General features: G+C 45.7%; 2 protein-coding genes across 2 annotated transcripts; both read left to right on the top strand.

The window, feature by feature from the left end:
- The first annotated feature begins 1,999 nt into the window (after nucleotides 1-1,999).
- Nucleotides 2,000-7,847, top strand: KIAA2013 (KIAA2013 ortholog). Its single transcript, XM_031613325.2, has 2 exons — nucleotides 2,000-3,075; nucleotides 3,696-7,847. Exons 1-2 carry the CDS (start codon nucleotides 2,103-2,105, stop codon nucleotides 4,553-4,555), a joined length of 1,833 nt encoding a protein of 610 aa, XP_031469185.2. The 5' UTR covers nucleotides 2,000-2,102; the 3' UTR covers nucleotides 4,556-7,847.
- Nucleotides 7,848-10,068: 2,221 nt separating this feature from the next.
- On the top strand, nucleotides 10,069-15,184 carry LOC116242535 (chymotrypsin-like elastase family member 2A). The gene is made up of 8 exons (XM_031613326.2): nucleotides 10,069-10,437; nucleotides 11,036-11,124; nucleotides 11,879-11,976; nucleotides 12,368-12,496; nucleotides 13,186-13,322; nucleotides 13,968-14,113; nucleotides 14,245-14,397; nucleotides 15,038-15,184. Exons 1-8 carry the CDS (start codon nucleotides 10,395-10,397, stop codon nucleotides 15,053-15,055), a joined length of 813 nt encoding a protein of 270 aa, XP_031469186.2. The 5' UTR covers nucleotides 10,069-10,394; the 3' UTR covers nucleotides 15,056-15,184.
- The last annotated feature ends 1,653 nt before the right edge of the window (nucleotides 15,185-16,837 follow it).

The raw sequence follows: 16,837 nt of genomic DNA, 5'->3' as shown, positions 1-16,837 counted from the left end.
GGGCGCTGGAAGCCGTTACTAAATGCCTTCTTTTTCATTTGGCATCTCATCCGTTTTCTTCTGGAATACAAAATCTGCTGCCGTGATTTGCTATGCTGCTTTTCTCCAGCTGCATCTACTTCCTTCTCTTACGTTTCACTCTCTTCGTGCTGGGATTTCTTGTTGCATCCCCGATGATTTACCCACGTTTCATTTCCTCGTTTGTTTTGCCTAACTTTGAGAACAGGCAAAATGAATCCACCTTATAAAATGATAATCTTTAAAAGAAATGGGATCATGGTCATTTTTATATTGCGGTGAATGGATGGGTCAATGCAGGGAAACCCTGCTGTGATGTGAGCCCTCGTATCAGCTGTGCTCAGGGAAGGAAACACACAGCTGGAAACACACGCACAGAAGAGTAAGAGCATTTGGTAAGCATTGTCTCAGTTACAAGGAAGACACTACAGCTGTTATTCTCCATGCTTCCTCACAAAGAATACCAGTTTTTATTTATTTGCTCACTGGGAATAGTCTTGATTGTTTTCCAAGCACTCTTGTTTCCACTCCTTCTCCCCAAAGTAGGAATTCCCTCCTAATTGCTGGGCAAATGAAGCAGTTCTGAAGCTCAATTGATGAACTCCAGGCAACAACCTAAGGAAATATCAGTTCTCCCTAAGATGGTGATTTCAAGAAACTTCCTTTTTCAATGCTGCCAGTTTCAATAACTGAAAAAAATAAAACAAATCACTTTCACTTTAGATTTCTGCTGTACTATAGAAGTCCTGAAAAAGTTCTTGATAAATCTTCAGCATTCTCTACAATTTAAGGTGGGAGCCACAGCAGAGGTGTTCAGCTTTCACCTTCAAAGCTCGGACACAGTGCTGCGACTCAGGCTATAGAGTTGTAGGAATATTAAGTTTCTCCCTGAAGGTTGTTCAATCTCTCCATTCTAAAATGAAAGCCGTTTTGTGGTTAGGAGTTGTGAATGCATCATTAATATCACCATCCTCCGTCTGGCCCTATTTGACAGCTTTGTTTGCATTCTGCAGCCATGCCAACCCAGCAAGCACGCTTCTTTCCTCTTCCTATGCTTGCACTGCTCTGTGCGCTCAGGCTGGAATCGGTGCCTGTCTTTTTAAACAGAAGCAGCTGCCAGTGCAGATGTTCCTGTGAGTACGTGCAACACGTGCTCTGAGCAGAGCTGCAACTTCCTAACAGCCCAAGGGAGCTCAGCTTTTAAGGCAGACCCACAACACACCCAACCTCTGTATATGTGATGGATCTCACCCATTACAGTGTGCCACTCTCCATCTCCTCCCCCCCCCCCCAAAAAAAAACCCCATCCCTAACCTAAAAAAAACCAAACACCTCGTTGGCAGGGAGTTGGGAAAGGCTCTGTTCTCCTTTGCTGAGCCGGGCAGGAATTTCACACTTCGTTTCAGCTCGCAGGGTTTCTGCAGGGTTTGCTACTGTCTTTGAGAGCTGTGCTGGACTCCAGAGTTTTCCCTGGCCCGCTGTGCACACAACTGTAGGAGCAGATGGGAAACTCCTTGCTGCTGGAGGTAGCAGGGATGGCACAGGGCATCGCGCAGACCCCGTGTTTGCTATCGCAAAGCTCCACGGCAGCCCAAATCGCACCCTTGGACTCGATGATCCCTGCGGTCGCAGCACTGCGCCCACCGTCCCGCACCCCGCACAGGGCAGAAAACGTGGCTGGGACACAACGCGCTGTGCCGCATCGGGCTCCGCTGTGCTAACGGGAATCGATGACCACTAATATGACGGAAAACTGCCTCAGGCCCGCTCCGGGCTGCTTCCACCACTGGATTAACTACAGACACGGCGCCCGTCCTGAACGGAGCCGGGTCACCGCGCCAAACCGCCTGCGGGCGGTTCCGTGAGGCGGCGCCGGGCCGCCCGCCAAGGGCTGAGCAGAACGCGCGACGCCGCAGCTGTCGCAAAGCGTCGCAAAGCGCCGCCGAGCGCCGCCGAGCGCGGCGGGGCTGCCGTACGGCGCGGCACTTCCGGCCGGCGGCAATGGCGGCGTGAGGGGTCGGGAAGCGGCCGCTGGGGCGCCGAGGCCGGGCCGGGACGGGTCTCCCGCCCCGCCGCCGCCGCTCATGTGGCTGCAGCAGCGGCTGAAGGGGCTGCCGGGGCTGCTGTCCAGCAGCTGGGCGCGGCGGGTGCTGCTGCTGCTGCTCCTCCTGCTCGTCGCCTACTGGTACCTGGGGGCCGGGCGGGCGCGGCTCGGAGCCGGGCGGGGAGCGGAGCCCCGCGGCGCCGCCGCCCTCTGCCTGCAGGCGGCCGCGGGCCCCTGGCGGGCTCAGGCCGAGCGCGGCGATGCGCTGCCGCTGCCGGAGGACGAGGTCGGCGGCGGGCCGAGCCTGGCGCTGGCGGGTAACGGCTTCCTGCTGCTGGACGTAGCCGCCGGCCGCCTCTGGGTGTCGGCGGCAGGGTCTGGCGGAGGCCCGGCGCTGCCCACTGAGTACCCGGCGCTGGTGCGGCTGAGGGCGCTGGGAGGGCGTGGAGAGGCGCGGGCGGCGCAGGCGGCGCTGCGGGACGGGGCCGTGCGGAGAGTGCGCTGCGTGCAGACGGGCGCCGGGCCCGGGGGTGCCGGGGAGTGCGTGACGGTGCGGGAGGAGGTGGTGGCCCATCGGAGCCGGCCGCATCTCTACTTGCAACGCATCCGTATCGCCAACCCCACCGAGCGGGTGGCCACCTTCGAGGCCTCGGCCCCAGCTTCAGCACCTTCGCTGGGCGCCCGTTTCGCTACCAGCTTGGAGAAGGTGGAGGAGCGGCAGTTCCTGCTTTCCTCCGGCCGTCTGCTGCTGCCCGGCAGCCCCAAGGTGGTGCTCATGGTGGTGGCTGCTAAGAAGCTCGTGAGCCGGGTGCAGGTGGCACCCAAGTCTACCTTTGATGAAACCGTGTTGTCTGTGGTGTACACTTCGGAGCCCATCGAGATCTCCAGGCTGGAGGAGACCTTCAGCAAGCTGAGGGAGTCTGCCAAGAAAGAGATGCTGGAGGTGATGCAGATGGGGGTGGAAGATCTTTTCCAGGAGCACCAGCAGACCTGGTCAGACCTGTTCATTTCAGGTAAGGAAAGTGATCCTCAACTTCCAAGCAGGTGCTTTAGAGAAGAGCTGAACACTTGATGACCTGGTCCCTGTGAGGCCTCCAGAGGCACTGGGAAAATAAAATGGCATTCTGAGTTTGGAATCTAAAGTCTGATTTTTGGATGGTCCCAGGTGGAGCCAGGAGTCGGACTCCATGATCTTTTGAGTCTCTTCCAACTCAGGCTATTCTGTGATTCCATTTAGAAAAGTGGAGTCATTCTCACTGCATAAAAAAAATGACTGAGGAATGTTTCCCACCATAATTCTGGATGCGCTGGCTTTCATGTCTATAGGGACTTCATTGATTTGCCTAGCATGCCAGCTGCAAGATGGGAATAGTGCTGATCTCCAGTTGCAGCATAAAGGACTACCTTTATACTTCTGTAAAATTCTCCATTAAAGTTGAGGACTGTCCTGTTGTTACTTCAGGGCTGCTCTTAAAAGATTTTCATGGCCTTGAATAAAAGAATGGCTGCCCAGGTAATGCATGGCTTTGTATTTTACAGCCAGTAAAAAGATAGATGTCCCTTTGAAATTTTTCTCATGGTGAATGTCATATTGTATGATCCTTTGACTCTTGGTTATTGTCACTTATTGCAGGGATTGAAATGAGGAAGATCACAGATTCACATACACCATCCAGTGAGACTGTAAACATGACCCTTTACTACATGCTTTCAAGCATGCCAGCTCCTCTGCTAGATCCACTCATTAGCAGTGAAGACAGAGAAAAAATGGAAGCCAGCTTGAACTATGCTGACCATTGCTTCAGCGGCCACGCAACCATGCATGCAGAGAACCTGTGGCCAGCAAAGCTGACCAGTGTGCCCCAGATCTTGCAGCTCTCAGACCTGTGGAAGCTGACCCTCCAGAAACGGGGGTGTAAGGCTCTTGTGGCAGCCGGAGTCCATGGGCTTATGCAAGGCATGGTGCTCAGTTTTGGAGGTCTGCAGTTCACAGAAAACCATCTTCAGTTTCAGGCTGACCCTGATGTACTTCACAACAGCTATTCCTTACGTGGGATCCATTACAACAAGGATTTGATTAACTTAGCCGTTCTGCTGGATGCAGAAGGAAAGCCCTTCTTGCACGTGTCTGTGAAATTCCAAGACAAGCCAGTCAGACTATATGCGTGTGAAGCAGGCTGTATGAATGAGCCTGTGGAGCTGACCTCAGAGGCACGAGGCCATACGTTCCCGGTCATGGTGACTCAGCCCATCACACCACTACTTTATATATCGACAGATTTGGTCCACTTGCAGGACCTGAGACACACGCTCCATCTGAAAGCTATTCTGGCTCATGAGGAACACATGGCCAAGCAGTACCCAGGTTTACCCTTCCTGTTCTGGTTCAGTGTGGCATCCTTAATCACATTGTTTCATCTGTTTCTGTTCAAGCTCATCTACAATGAATATTGTGGGCCAGGAGCCAAGCCTCTCTTCAGGAGTAAGGTGTAAGGCTGCTGCTTCTGGCTGCCTTCCTCTGAGTGTTTTTGTCAACTGTGCCTAGGGAGTCTCTCAGATTGTGAGGATTTTCAGTCTCTCTTGCAACAAGTGATCTATGGCATCTTGCAAGCGGTAGGATTAGGACAGGGGTTGGAGTGGTAGGACTCACAAATATTAGAAAGAGAGAAATCCATTGTCAGTCCTTAAACATTCCTAAGGCAGCAGATTAAAGCAGATGCAGCTTTTCTGTCCTTTTTCCACAGCAGCTGTGTCACTAGATAATGTTTCTTATTAAACAGTGTGGGAATGCTTAAGAGAGAGCTGCCATTTACTGCTGTGTGTGAGATGTGCATGCTTGTCTGCCTGCTTTCAATGTGTGACTTGTCAAATGAGAACACACAGATGGAAGCTAGTGCTCTTAGGTCAAGGTGCTGACCTGTTGGGACTACTGGTTAACATTTACAAATACATAGACACTGTGCAATACTTCATCATGCCACATTAGCACCATTATTTTGAGAAAGTGTTTCTCCCATTCAGACAACATACTAGCTGCTTCAAGAAGAGTGCTGAGTGCTTTTACTGTGAGTTGGAGGTTCTGACTTAAGCATCTCCCACTTCGGTGTAAAAGATTTGAAATTCTTGTTTTGAGTAGCCTAGAAAACCTGGTCACTAGTGAAACCCTACTACAGAATAGATACTGAAGTGATTTCTGCTCTTAGGACTGGTACTTTCTGGATGTGTGTTGGTACAAAGCAGGAACGAAACATCAAGACTGCATAATAGAGCTGTCAGAGGAGAAGGTCTGGCTTTGGAATGCCCTGTTTTTCCAAATTGTAACAGAATTTCGGATAGTTGAAGTTGGGCAAAATGTACTGGATGGGAGGGGATAGTCAGTAATCTGATGGGTGTCAGCTCAATTGGTCGTTTTCATGTCAGCTCACAGGCTTTGCAGTGTTCAGATCAGGCCTGCAGGTCTGAATACCAGCCATCTATTGATGAATGAGAGGGATGGTGTTTCTGGCTAAACAAGCTAACAGGAAAGAGGTAGAATAGGTATTTATATCAAAGCGAGCTGCAATTAGAAGCATATGACCATTGTGAAACCGTAGTGCAAAAGGAGGAAGTGGTGGGGAAGTAATTTGAATTACACAGCTGCAAGCTGACACACATCCTGAAATGTACCCTTGACATTATAAAATGGTGTTCTTTGTTTTTTTTTTTTTTTACTGCTATCTTGTTGCCTTTGTCATCTACAAGATTTGCTGCCTGCCTTTTACAAAATAACTTGTTAGCTATTACAACAGGTAACTGTCCCTGACACTTTCTGAGATGCTGAGAAACTTCACAGTACTCACCAGGGCTGACTTAACACCTCTTCCTTCTTGACATTGCAAAAAGCTTTGCAGTGTACAGCAAACAAGTCTGTCTTAATTAGACCTACTTAAAATGAAGGTGGTGCAGAACTCAATTCCAAAACGAAGGATGCAGCGGAAGCCAGCTGAAGCTCAAAACCTCTGTAGCAGTAAGCAAGATTGATGGTGTTGAAATAGCACTGTTTCATGAATTGAATGGGAATTTCCTGGTGTCCAAGTGAACTTAGTCCTGCTTTCAGCCTCCATTTGCACAAGACATCTGACAATTTTTCAGCTGAGAACAAGGACCTTTTGAAAGCAACAATCCTTTTGTGCCTTGTTAAGAAAGGAATCTGAGACTTGGAACGTGTGGTTGTTCAAGAGTTTATCCCAGAATCTTGTGTAACGGACACTTTCTTTTTCCTTATAAGCTGTTGAGTTCCCTAAGAGTAATCCATTTGGTGAAAATACTTGAAGATATACCAAGTCCTTTGATTTTTTGATTTCTTTTTTAACTTTACAGGAAAATAAAGAATGATGATTCCCTTCAGAAAGTTAAATTAATGAGAAAATTTCAGCGTAACTTCCTTTCTGGTGTTTTTTAATTTATTACTTGAGGGGTGGGGGAGGATGTTAACAATTTTGCCTCCAGTTCAGTAACGAGACAGTCAGTTGAACTGTAGATATCTAAGTGCAGGTAATGTCTTTTCAGCCTTTATGATTGTAGAGTGCAAAATCAGTTTAAAGAAACTTTTCTGGACTTAAAAATGCTGATCTGCAGGTTTCCTCTTCTGAACATACTGAGGCTTTGTGCATTCATTTGTTTTGGCTGTGGGGGGAGACATCTCACTTTCTAGTGGTTTAAAGGTTGTTTGGTTTTAAAATACCAAAGCTGTTGTTTCTAAATAAATATTTCTCAATCTAACCTGATCGCTGATGTGAGGGTTTCTTTGATCTCTGTTCTCTTCTTCCCTTGCTCTCTGCTCAGTTAGGACAAGCCTTATATTACATCCAAGCCTTACATTACATCAACTACACAAGTGCTTGGGTTTAAAGAAAATACTGTTTAGAAAACAAAATATAAATGTGTCCAAGCTGGAAACAGGCAATTTTAAAGGCAGAAGATGGAAGGCACAATAACAGAAACATTAATCTTCATTCCCTGGGCTCCAGGTAACATTGTTCTATCTGGAGGTGTGCAGACCAAGTTTAAGTTTGAAGAATGCTCATAAGTGGATCATGGATCATGGATCCATCCAATGGACTACTTAATAAATTGTACATTAAGTACATGGACAGAGTTATTAGCGATTATGCTTTAAAACACTCTGGAAGTACCTGTGCTCTTTCTTACTGAAGCCTCGTGAGCCCCATGAGCTGTGTAGGTTCTGTGAAACATCCAGCATGAAGATAGCTGTTTTCAAGCCATCATGGTATTGGGATGAGGTTTTTTGATGTACAACAGCAGAGCTGCCAACATATGATGTCCACTGAGCCCAAGAAAGATACTTCAGTCTATTCAGACAAGATCTGAAAAAGATGGATGAGCAATTGTTACATAAAGCAGAAATGGAGCAACAACGAAAAAGCTTTGAGGGGGGTCTCCATTAAAAATGTGATTCTTATTAAACTCCTCCCCAGGCAATGAAATAACTTAGAATTCCTTTACAAAGAGGAAAGGAAAAAATAAGAGAGAAAAGGGTTTCCCCTAACGTAGCAGAAGGTTGCTTGTGAAATAATTGTAAAAAGGCTTGAAAACAAACAAACAAACAAAAGCCCAAACAAGTCCATATTTATGACCATACCCACAAAGAAGGAAAACTGAAATAGTAATTGAACATCCAGAATTTATACTTCATTTTCATTGCTATTTAATGAAGAGACAGTCGCAAAACAGAATACAGAAAGCTGCATGGAAGCTGAAAGCACAGTATGTTATCTCATTGTATAAATTCAGATGTTGAGAAGAGAATGGACTAATTCCTGATTTTTCAGTTTTTTATAATCTCAATTCTATGGTTGGTCAATCCAGACTTTTGTTTTTGTCACATAATAAACACAAAATGCTAGAACAGTTTGGTTGATTCAAATTGAAATTCAGAATGCAACTTGCTCAAGCACTATTGTTCATATAATAGAATCACCAAGTTGGAAAAGACCTCCAAGATCATCCAGTCCAACCACTTAAAGCATTGTTTTGGTGGGATAATGCATTCTTGAGAGGGAAAAAGAAACAGCAAAGCATTATATATTTTTGCCTTCCTCTTGTGTGCTCTGGGCACCCTTCATCCAAATCTACCTACTGCTGAATGCAATGAAAATCAGATTTTGCTGCTTGTTAGCACTGACATAAAATAACAATTTTATTTCAACCGTTTGGAAACCTCTAGCTTTGTCTGTATGTAGAAGAAAGAACTACAGCTGCGGTTATAGAGCTGACATTAGAACAGTTGTTTCTATTCCATTAAGTTTGCCCTTTATAACTTGGTTTATGGGATGGAGGTGTTTGGTTTTTAAATAAGCGGCGACAACTTTCTCAGGAGAAGGGAAGCTGGATGGAGGGGTGATGGAGAATTCCTGTAGTGGAAGGAAAGGAGGAAGAAAGATGCAAGGAGAAGTGCTGATATCAAGTCACTGATCTCCAACATCTGGTAATTAATTACCACACTGAGGAGTTCTTTTGTGGCAGCTCTTTTGCTGTGGTCTAAATGCTTGTTCTTCTGGTGAAAATGAAGTAGTTTACTAACAAGTTGACACAGCATTGCACAGCTGGCCAGCATGCTGATTTGGGCCATGGAAATGCTCATTTGCTGTACTCCAGAAACCTCATTTTCTTCCAAGGAAGTGCCACTGATCTGAGAACTGAAGGGAAATAGAAAAGAAATAAAGCTTGGCTCGCCATGCTGCACCGCCCCCCATCATCACAGACAGCTTGTTCTCTGTACTCCTTGTAACATCTGCTCCCAAGCAATCACAGTTGGTTTTACTGAGGAAGGACAGCATGCTGAAACACAACACATCTAGGAAAGAAGATACATCACCATTCTGTCAAAAAATAAAGCAAAATAAAACAAAATTGCAAGCAATCATATCATCACACAACAACTAAAGCTGGAAGATGTGTCTGGAAATGATTCCAATCCCACTGATGTGTTCAAATCTCTTTAACATCTTTAGCATCTTTATCAATGACATCAACAATGGAATCAAGTGCACCCTCAGCAAGTTTGCTGATGACACCAAGCTGAGTGGTGCGGTTAACACGGTGGAAGGAAGAGATGCCATTCAGAGGGACCTCAACAGGCTTGAAAGGTGGGTCTGAGTGAACCTAATGAGGTTCAACGTGGCAAAGTGCAAGGTTTGGCACCTGGGTCAGAGGAATCCCAGGCATTTATACAGACTGGAAGGAGCAGTCCTTGAGAGCAGCCTGCAGAAAAGGACCTGGGGGTCCTGATGGATGAAAACCTGAACGTGAGCCAGCAGTGTGCTCCTGCAGCTCGGAAGGCAAATGATATCCTGGGCTCCATCAAAAGAGGGGTGGCCAGCAGGGATGGGGAGGTGATTATACATCTCTGCTCTGCTCTTGTGAGGCCCCATCTGCAGCACTGCATCCAGGTCTGGAGCCCCCAGTACAAGAAAGACAGAGAGCTGTTGGAGAGGGTCCAGAGGAGGGCCACAAAGGTGATCAGAGGACTGGAGCACCTCCCCTATGAAGACAGGCTGAGGGAGCTGGGCTTGTTCAGCCTGGAGAAAAGAAGGCTGTGGGGTGACCTCATTGCAGCCTTTCAGTACCTAAAGGGAGCCTACAAACAGGAGGGGAATCAGCTCTTTGAAAGGGTAGATAACAGCAGGACAAGGGGAAATGGTTTGAAGTTGAAGGAGGGAAGATTTAGGTTGGATGTCAGGGGGAAGTTGTTTTCAGAGAGAGTGGTGAGGTGCTGGAACAGCTGCCCAGAGAGGCTGTGGATGCCCCGTCCATCCCTGGAGGTGTTCAAGGCCAGGTTGGATGGGGCCCTGGGCAGCCTGGTCTAGCATTAAATGAGGAGGTTGGTGGCCCTGCCTGTGGCAGGGGGCTTGGAGATTCATGATTCTTAAGGTCCCTTCCAACCTGGGTTATTCTGTGATTCTGTGAAATCTATCGCTGTCTGAATACACGTCAGATAGCATTACTGCTCACATATATCAAATGTTAGAATAACTCATTAATGTTTTCATTCAGGAAACACCTTCCTGATGAACTTTCAAGGCAATGGGAAAACAAACAACTGCTGTAGATTACATTCAACTCAGTTGAAATCTCTTTCAGCCAAAGTTTTATATTTAGCCCAGATTCAAGGTCCATTTGTATGATTTTTTTTTTCCTTTCCCTTAAGCATTTGTGCATATAAAAAATTATCCCACAGTTTTCCATTGGTATCAGAACAGTCACGTCTCCCAGAGGTAAGATATAAAACAAGCTGTGAAGCAGAGCCCACAGCGTGCACTTACCCAGCATCATGCTTGGAATCCTCTTTGCTGTGCTGACTCTGGCAGTTGCAGGTATGTGCTCAATTTCAACACCACTTCTAAAGGAAAAATGAATTAAAATCTAATAGCAGCTTTCCTTTCCTTTTTTTTTTTTTTTTTTTTTCTTTTTTAAGCAGAATAAGACAATTAATTAATTGCTTTTGTTAATTAAAAGGTTCTCTCAGAATGGCAGCTAGGTGCTAAGTTACTCTGTTCATATCACAGAGGTTCAAGCAGTACCACTGCTCTCAGCCTGTAGCAAGAAGTTGTTTTGCTTAGCTTGAATGCACTGTAACACAGTCAATCCATGCCAGATTGTTTTGCATTTGCTATGAACTGATCTGAGTTGACTCATGAGAATTTGGTTGAGCCAGCATGATTTGATTACCTGCCAGGAAACAAATAGGCTTTATATAACATCGCTCAGCCTTGACTGATGGCTGTATCTTCACCCGTATTACATCCAATTTTAGGCCGTATCTCTGCCTTTCAACGTTCTGTACAAACACAGTCTATATTAAACCAACAAACAAACCATAAGAACAACCAACCAACCAACCAATGCAACTCCTCTTACAGAATTCTTTTTCAGTTCCTACTTTTAAAATACAAATCTTTGTATGTTTCCCAGCCCTTGGCTGCGGGGTTCCTGCCTACCCACCTGCTGTGTCTCGAGTTGTTGGAGGAGAAGATGCAAGACCATACAGCTGGCCCTGGCAGGTGAATCCTTCTGTTCTTCCCTGAAATGATTAGGGCTGTGATACCCGGTGTGCCACATCTTGCAGCTTAGAAAGGTCTTCACGTTCTCGCAGTAGACCAACCCGTATTTAACAGGAATACTGTAAAATTCAGCAGAGTGTACAATGCCTACTGGAACACAGTTGTACATTGAGTTAACAAATTGATTTTTGAAGAAAACAAAATGCTCTGTTTGGACCAGACTTGAACTTCGGGAAAAAAAAAAACAACCCAAACATTAAAAAAATAAAACTTTTGAATGATAGGAAAGGAGGAAAATCTTCTCCTGAGGACAGGAACTCCTGAAAGGAGGTTGTGGTGAGGTGGGGATTGGCCCCTTCTCCCAGGTAGCAGCAATTGGATGAGAGGTAATAGCTTCAAGTTGCACCAGTGGAAGTTCAGGTTGGATATTAGGGAAAACAATGTCTCTGAAAGGGCAGTGATGCAGTGCATGGGCTGCCCAGGGAAGTGATGGGGTCACCATCCCTGGAGGTGTTCAAGGAACGTGGAGACGTGGCACTGGTGGGCAGTACTGGCAGTAGGTGAAGAGTTACACTAGATACTCTTAGGAGTCTTTCTGACCTTGATGGTTCTAAGATTCTTCAAAACTCTTCTAGCTTAAAGACCTCCCATTACCTTCAAGTAGCAAGTTGTGATATGTGTGGTGAAAGAAAATGCAACACTGGAAAATCAGAAAGCAAAAATCTGAGTCTTGCTTGATATGTGTTGATCCTAGGCCTCTCTTCAATACCAATCAAGTTCTAGTTGGTATCACACCTGTGGAGGAACCCTCATTGCAACCAACTGGGTATTGACAGCTGCACACTGCATCAGGTAAACCACTGAGTTAAAGTCTGTGCTCATAAAGCAGTGCATGACCAGAGATAGATGAAGAAAAAAAAAAAAAGCATATTAATGCCAGTTCTCTCCTTCCCAGTTAAGAGCTCCATGTCTTGTCCACCCTTCATACTACAGGAAAGTATAAGAAAGAAATGATCAGGTACAAATATGCTGCATCATCAAAATTGTTTCCATGGAGACAACCCCACTGTGGTTTGTTATCATATGTTCTTGAATATGTGTATCCACTACACATTGGTTATGGCATCAGTAGATGGTAGAGGAGGTCGTCACATGGAATAGGAAGGATTGGCTGCATGTTATTATTGACAATTTGATAATTTGTTAACTAACACAGCTGAACTTGAGTTCTTTTCTTGCCCAGTTCTACCAGGAAATATCGAGTGCTTCTTGGAAAATACAACCTAGCAGCTGAGGAGCAAGGATCTGTCGCAGCCTCCCCAGAAAAAATCATTGTCCATGAGAAATGGAATCCATACAGCGTTGCAAGTGGGTAAGTTGGTGGAAAGTATTTATTCACCTACAGGAAGCAAATCAAAACTGCATAAACTTCAAAATGTTTGCTCCAGTCTGTACCTTTCCTCCTCGAGAGAAGACAAGGAGCTTCCCCTATTAATTGCTAATTGATTAATTGCATTTTCAGCTGCCGTTCTGCATGTTCATGCTTTGGTGAGAAACTGCTGTTCTATGCAATAATTTCCTTCGTAAAGTAGAAGGGAATAAATTGATCAAACAATTTAAACCACTTCGAACGTCTTGTGTGAATGGCAGAAACATGGAGTATGATTGATAAATGGTGTTTGTACCTTTGTAGGGACTTTGAAGGACTCCTGTGCATGCTGGTTGGTTGAGCACATTAGCAGAGAAACCATCTCACTTTCCAGGTGTCTGTAGTTGGTCCTCACATATGCATCTGTTTTTGGTGAAAAGAACCTATAGAGGAAACATTCCAGAGGGCTGCCAGCAGGAAAGTGGGCAGCTCTGTAGGGAACAGTCTTCCAGTGCATGGATTTCCCCACTGCTTTAAGGGTGAAGGAATCTTTACTGCTTGTGCAGCGGGCTCTTTGCTCCCTTGCATCTCTTTTTTTTAATCATTTCTTTTCGTCATTCTGCTGTGCCTTAACTATTTGCAATCCTCTGTATCCCCTCACCCCCCTCTTATAAGTGTGCATATGACCACAGGTACGACATTGCTTTGATCAAACTCACCGAACACGTTGCGTTGAGCGACAAAATCAAGCTGGCCTGCCTCCCTGCAGCACAAAGCATCCTGTCAGCCAACACTGCCTGCTACGTGACGGGATGGGGAAGACTGCAGAGTGAGTGGTGGGAGATGGGCAAAACTGCAAAACAAAGGCCTTCAGCACTGCCATCTTCCTTGGGGTTGACTGGAAAAAGGTTGTCGGTGATGATCAAGGTCCCCTCAACCCCAAGTTCAACAGTGCCCACTTCACTCACCGTATGAATTTTCTCTGCCTTTCAAGCTTATTTTGCTTGTAATGCGTCTAGTATGCACTAGAGGGCCCTTCACTAGGTTTTCAGCAGCTGTTCTAACGCAAATATTAACAGCATACAGGTTGGAGAATTTTCTAATCCCGATACATGCTGCTGAGTAACTGGAAAGACACATAGGGAATAGATGTAAAGAGAAATCCCAGAGGCTTCAGCAGAACTGTCAGCTCAAGCAGCAGTTCCCAGAGCAGTAAGCAAATTCTGAACAAAGAAGAGCCCTTTGTTTCTCTAACAAAGATATATTTATAAGTGAAATAGAAATTATTGGTAAGTCACAGCCTTTTTTTTTTTTGGATGAAAGAATGCAACTAAGGAATGAATTATACAGCCCAGATGAAGTTTCTTACCTGGAGGAATGGTACCCAGATCCTGGGAGAAACTTAGGACTGCACTTTGGTTCTTCCTTCATTGCCAGCTGGTATCATGACTCCTTTGTTTCTGTTACTTCCCAGCAAACGGAGCTCTCCCAGATGACCTGCAGCAAGGCCTGTTGCTGGTGGTAGATTATGCAACTTGTTCCCAGCCTAGCTGGTGGGGAAGCACAGTGAAAACCAACATGGTGTGCGCCGGTGGAGATGGAATCACCTCCAGTTGTAACGTGAGTCCAGAGAACACCACTCTTAGGCTTTGGTTTGACACAACCAGGCCTGATGGGAAGGAAAGCTTAAAACGCAAGGAAGAACTACTCACACTACGACTGCCATTAACTGCGTTTCCTCTTCTTCTCAGGGAGATTCTGGTGGCCCGCTGAACTGCCAAAGTGCAGATGGCAAATGGGAAGTGCATGGTATTGTCAGCTTTGGCTCTTCTCTTGGCTGCAACTATTATCGGAAGCCTTCTGTCTTCACCCGGGTCTCTGCTTTCGACAGCTGGATCAAGGAGGTAAAGCTGTAGGCCTTGCTACTAGAGAATAATGACACTTGACAATAACTAAGGTCGTTATTGGAGGACCAGGAAGAGAAAAATATGTCTTAAAGCTGTGTCTTCTCAAGGAAAACTCCTGAACAGTTATTTAACAGTTATCTAATGGACAGCTCTGCCGTCTACTCAGGGAGCTGTATCACTTTTGATTCCAATGGTACTTTACACACAAGCAGCTATTTCTGTAGGCAGGCCCTTACCAGCATGAAAATTATCCCCAAAGCAAAAATAAAGCATCCTTTTTGTGCTTAGGTATTCAAATTATTTTCACTTTTACATAAGTCTTGATGTTTAGGAATGCATTTTTCCTTCAGTCTAGAGATCAATTTATACTCATTAGGAGTTTGGTGCAACTTCAGAAGTGATTGCTACCTATCAATAACACTGATTGTGACAGTCGTATCCTAGAAGGCAATGCACGATGCTCAAATCTGGAGCATCAGTTGTTTTATAAGATAATAGAAGCCTTAATTTCAAGAGTGGCCGAGGAGCAAAAACCTTGTTTCAGTTTTGTAAATCCCACATCCCAAACACAACACACACTGCTCACAAACAGCTGGCTCTCGTGGTCTGATCTGTGCCTCGTTTTACCTTTTTATAGGTTATAGAAAACAACTAACCCAGAGAAACCTGCGTGACAGATGAGAACAGTGCCAAGAACAACGGCTTGAATAAAGTCATAATCATGACACCTTTGATCACTGATAGCTGGGAAATTAGGCTTTTCACTGCAATAAACACTGTTTTTTGCAACATGAAAGAAAAACACGTGTCTCTGTCATTTCTTCTTGTGCGCTGTCAAGAGCCGAGCACGTATTTCGCGATAACGCTGAGGACCTTTTAAAGCCTTTCCCCTACCTTGGGCTGGAGCTTGATATTCACCTGGGGGATGTGAGCCTGCTGTGAGAGGAGCGAGGATCAGAAGAGTGGAGAGGCACGGGAACAACTCTGAGGGTAGAGGGGTGAGGAAGCAAAGCGCTGGCATAGCAGGAGGCGGGCAGACAGCAGATGGGATCCGAGTGGGACACAGTGGGACCAGCAGTGAAGATGCCTGGTGGGAAGGCAGCACGGGTGCCAGCAGGTCAGCACAGGTGAGTGTGGCAGCACTGCAAAGTGCTTTTACAGACAGCACCCCGTGACACCCTGGGGTGTTGGGGTTTAGCAGCAGGAATGGTCAGATGCAGCAGTGGGTGCTGGCAGCATCACTGCAAATCTCTCTCCTTCTGATCAGCAGCCTGGTTTCCTTGGTGGTGCTTTAGCAGTGGAGAGGAAGGTTGCATGGGTGCTTCATCATAACATCCTAGTTGTTTGTGTCAGTATCAATAAGACAGGTTGTAAACGATTAAGTGAAAATTGTTTAGAGGTTATTTTGCTGTGTAGACTGGGTATCAGTTATGAGTGTTGTGAAAGAGAAGAGGTAACCGTGAGGCTCAGGCAGTAACAAATGGGGATGTGTACTTCTGTAAAAACTGCAAGAGAACTAAAGCTTGAATAATTTCCCTTTCAAGATATTTGGACAACAAAGTGGCAATATTTAGGTGTATTTGAACGTATCAGCGCAAATCATCCACTTTCTGGAAATTCCCCATTAAGAACAAATTCCAAAAGTTTTGGTCACAACTTTGATTTAAAATTTTAACAGTTGCAGTTCACAACCACGGAAATCACAGAGCTTTTTCTATGGGCTGCTTTGAGGTTTAGATAGGAGCTCCACAGGGAATAAAACCCACCGCAAACGATTCTATCACTCTTCATACTCACAGCAGAACGGCACGATTCCATCCCAGCATCACAAGAACTGTCTCTTTTCCACCATTTTCTTTTAAAAGAAAGCATCAGAAGGAAAAAAATACGATCAAATATATCTTTCAATAATATACAGCTAATGCACGATCCCTTTGCTTCATTTCAGGATGTATCACTGTTAGCTCCAGCCATATTTTTGGGAGCTGTAAGAAATACCACCACGATCAGACTCCCTTGTCACATCCCACCCCTCTTTTCCTTCTTTCTTTCTTTTAGATATTCTTCCTTTTCCAATGCTGGTGGTAGAAAAACAGCTCAAAGGATCCTGCTGGCATGCGTGGTCTCCCTCTGCAGCCTCCTTGGAGCCGTTTCCTTTGATCTGAGCAGCAGCTTGGAAGCATGGAGGAGCACAGGGAAGGCCCTTCAGGAACTTGCCTCCTGTGAAACCCTTTGGGCCATTCGCCTCATCTCTGTGCTGCAGGAAGAAAGGCACAGCTGGCTGTTCCCAGCAGCAGACAAGAGGAATACATCATTTCATGCTCAGCTATTAGAGAATCTGAACTCCCTCTGTAAGGCAAGTGAAGCAGAACTGCCTTGTGAGGATTGCCGATGCAAGAAGGAGAAAATCTCTACCTGTAGGCTTTACATCGTTGAC

Source organism: Phasianus colchicus, chromosome 22 (genome assembly GCF_987193195.1).
Source record: "Phasianus colchicus chromosome 22, bPhaCol1.hap1.1, whole genome shotgun sequence".
NCBI classification, from domain to species: domain Eukaryota; kingdom Metazoa; phylum Chordata; class Aves; order Galliformes; family Phasianidae; genus Phasianus; species Phasianus colchicus.
This window is presented reverse-complemented; position numbering and strand designations above follow the sequence as displayed.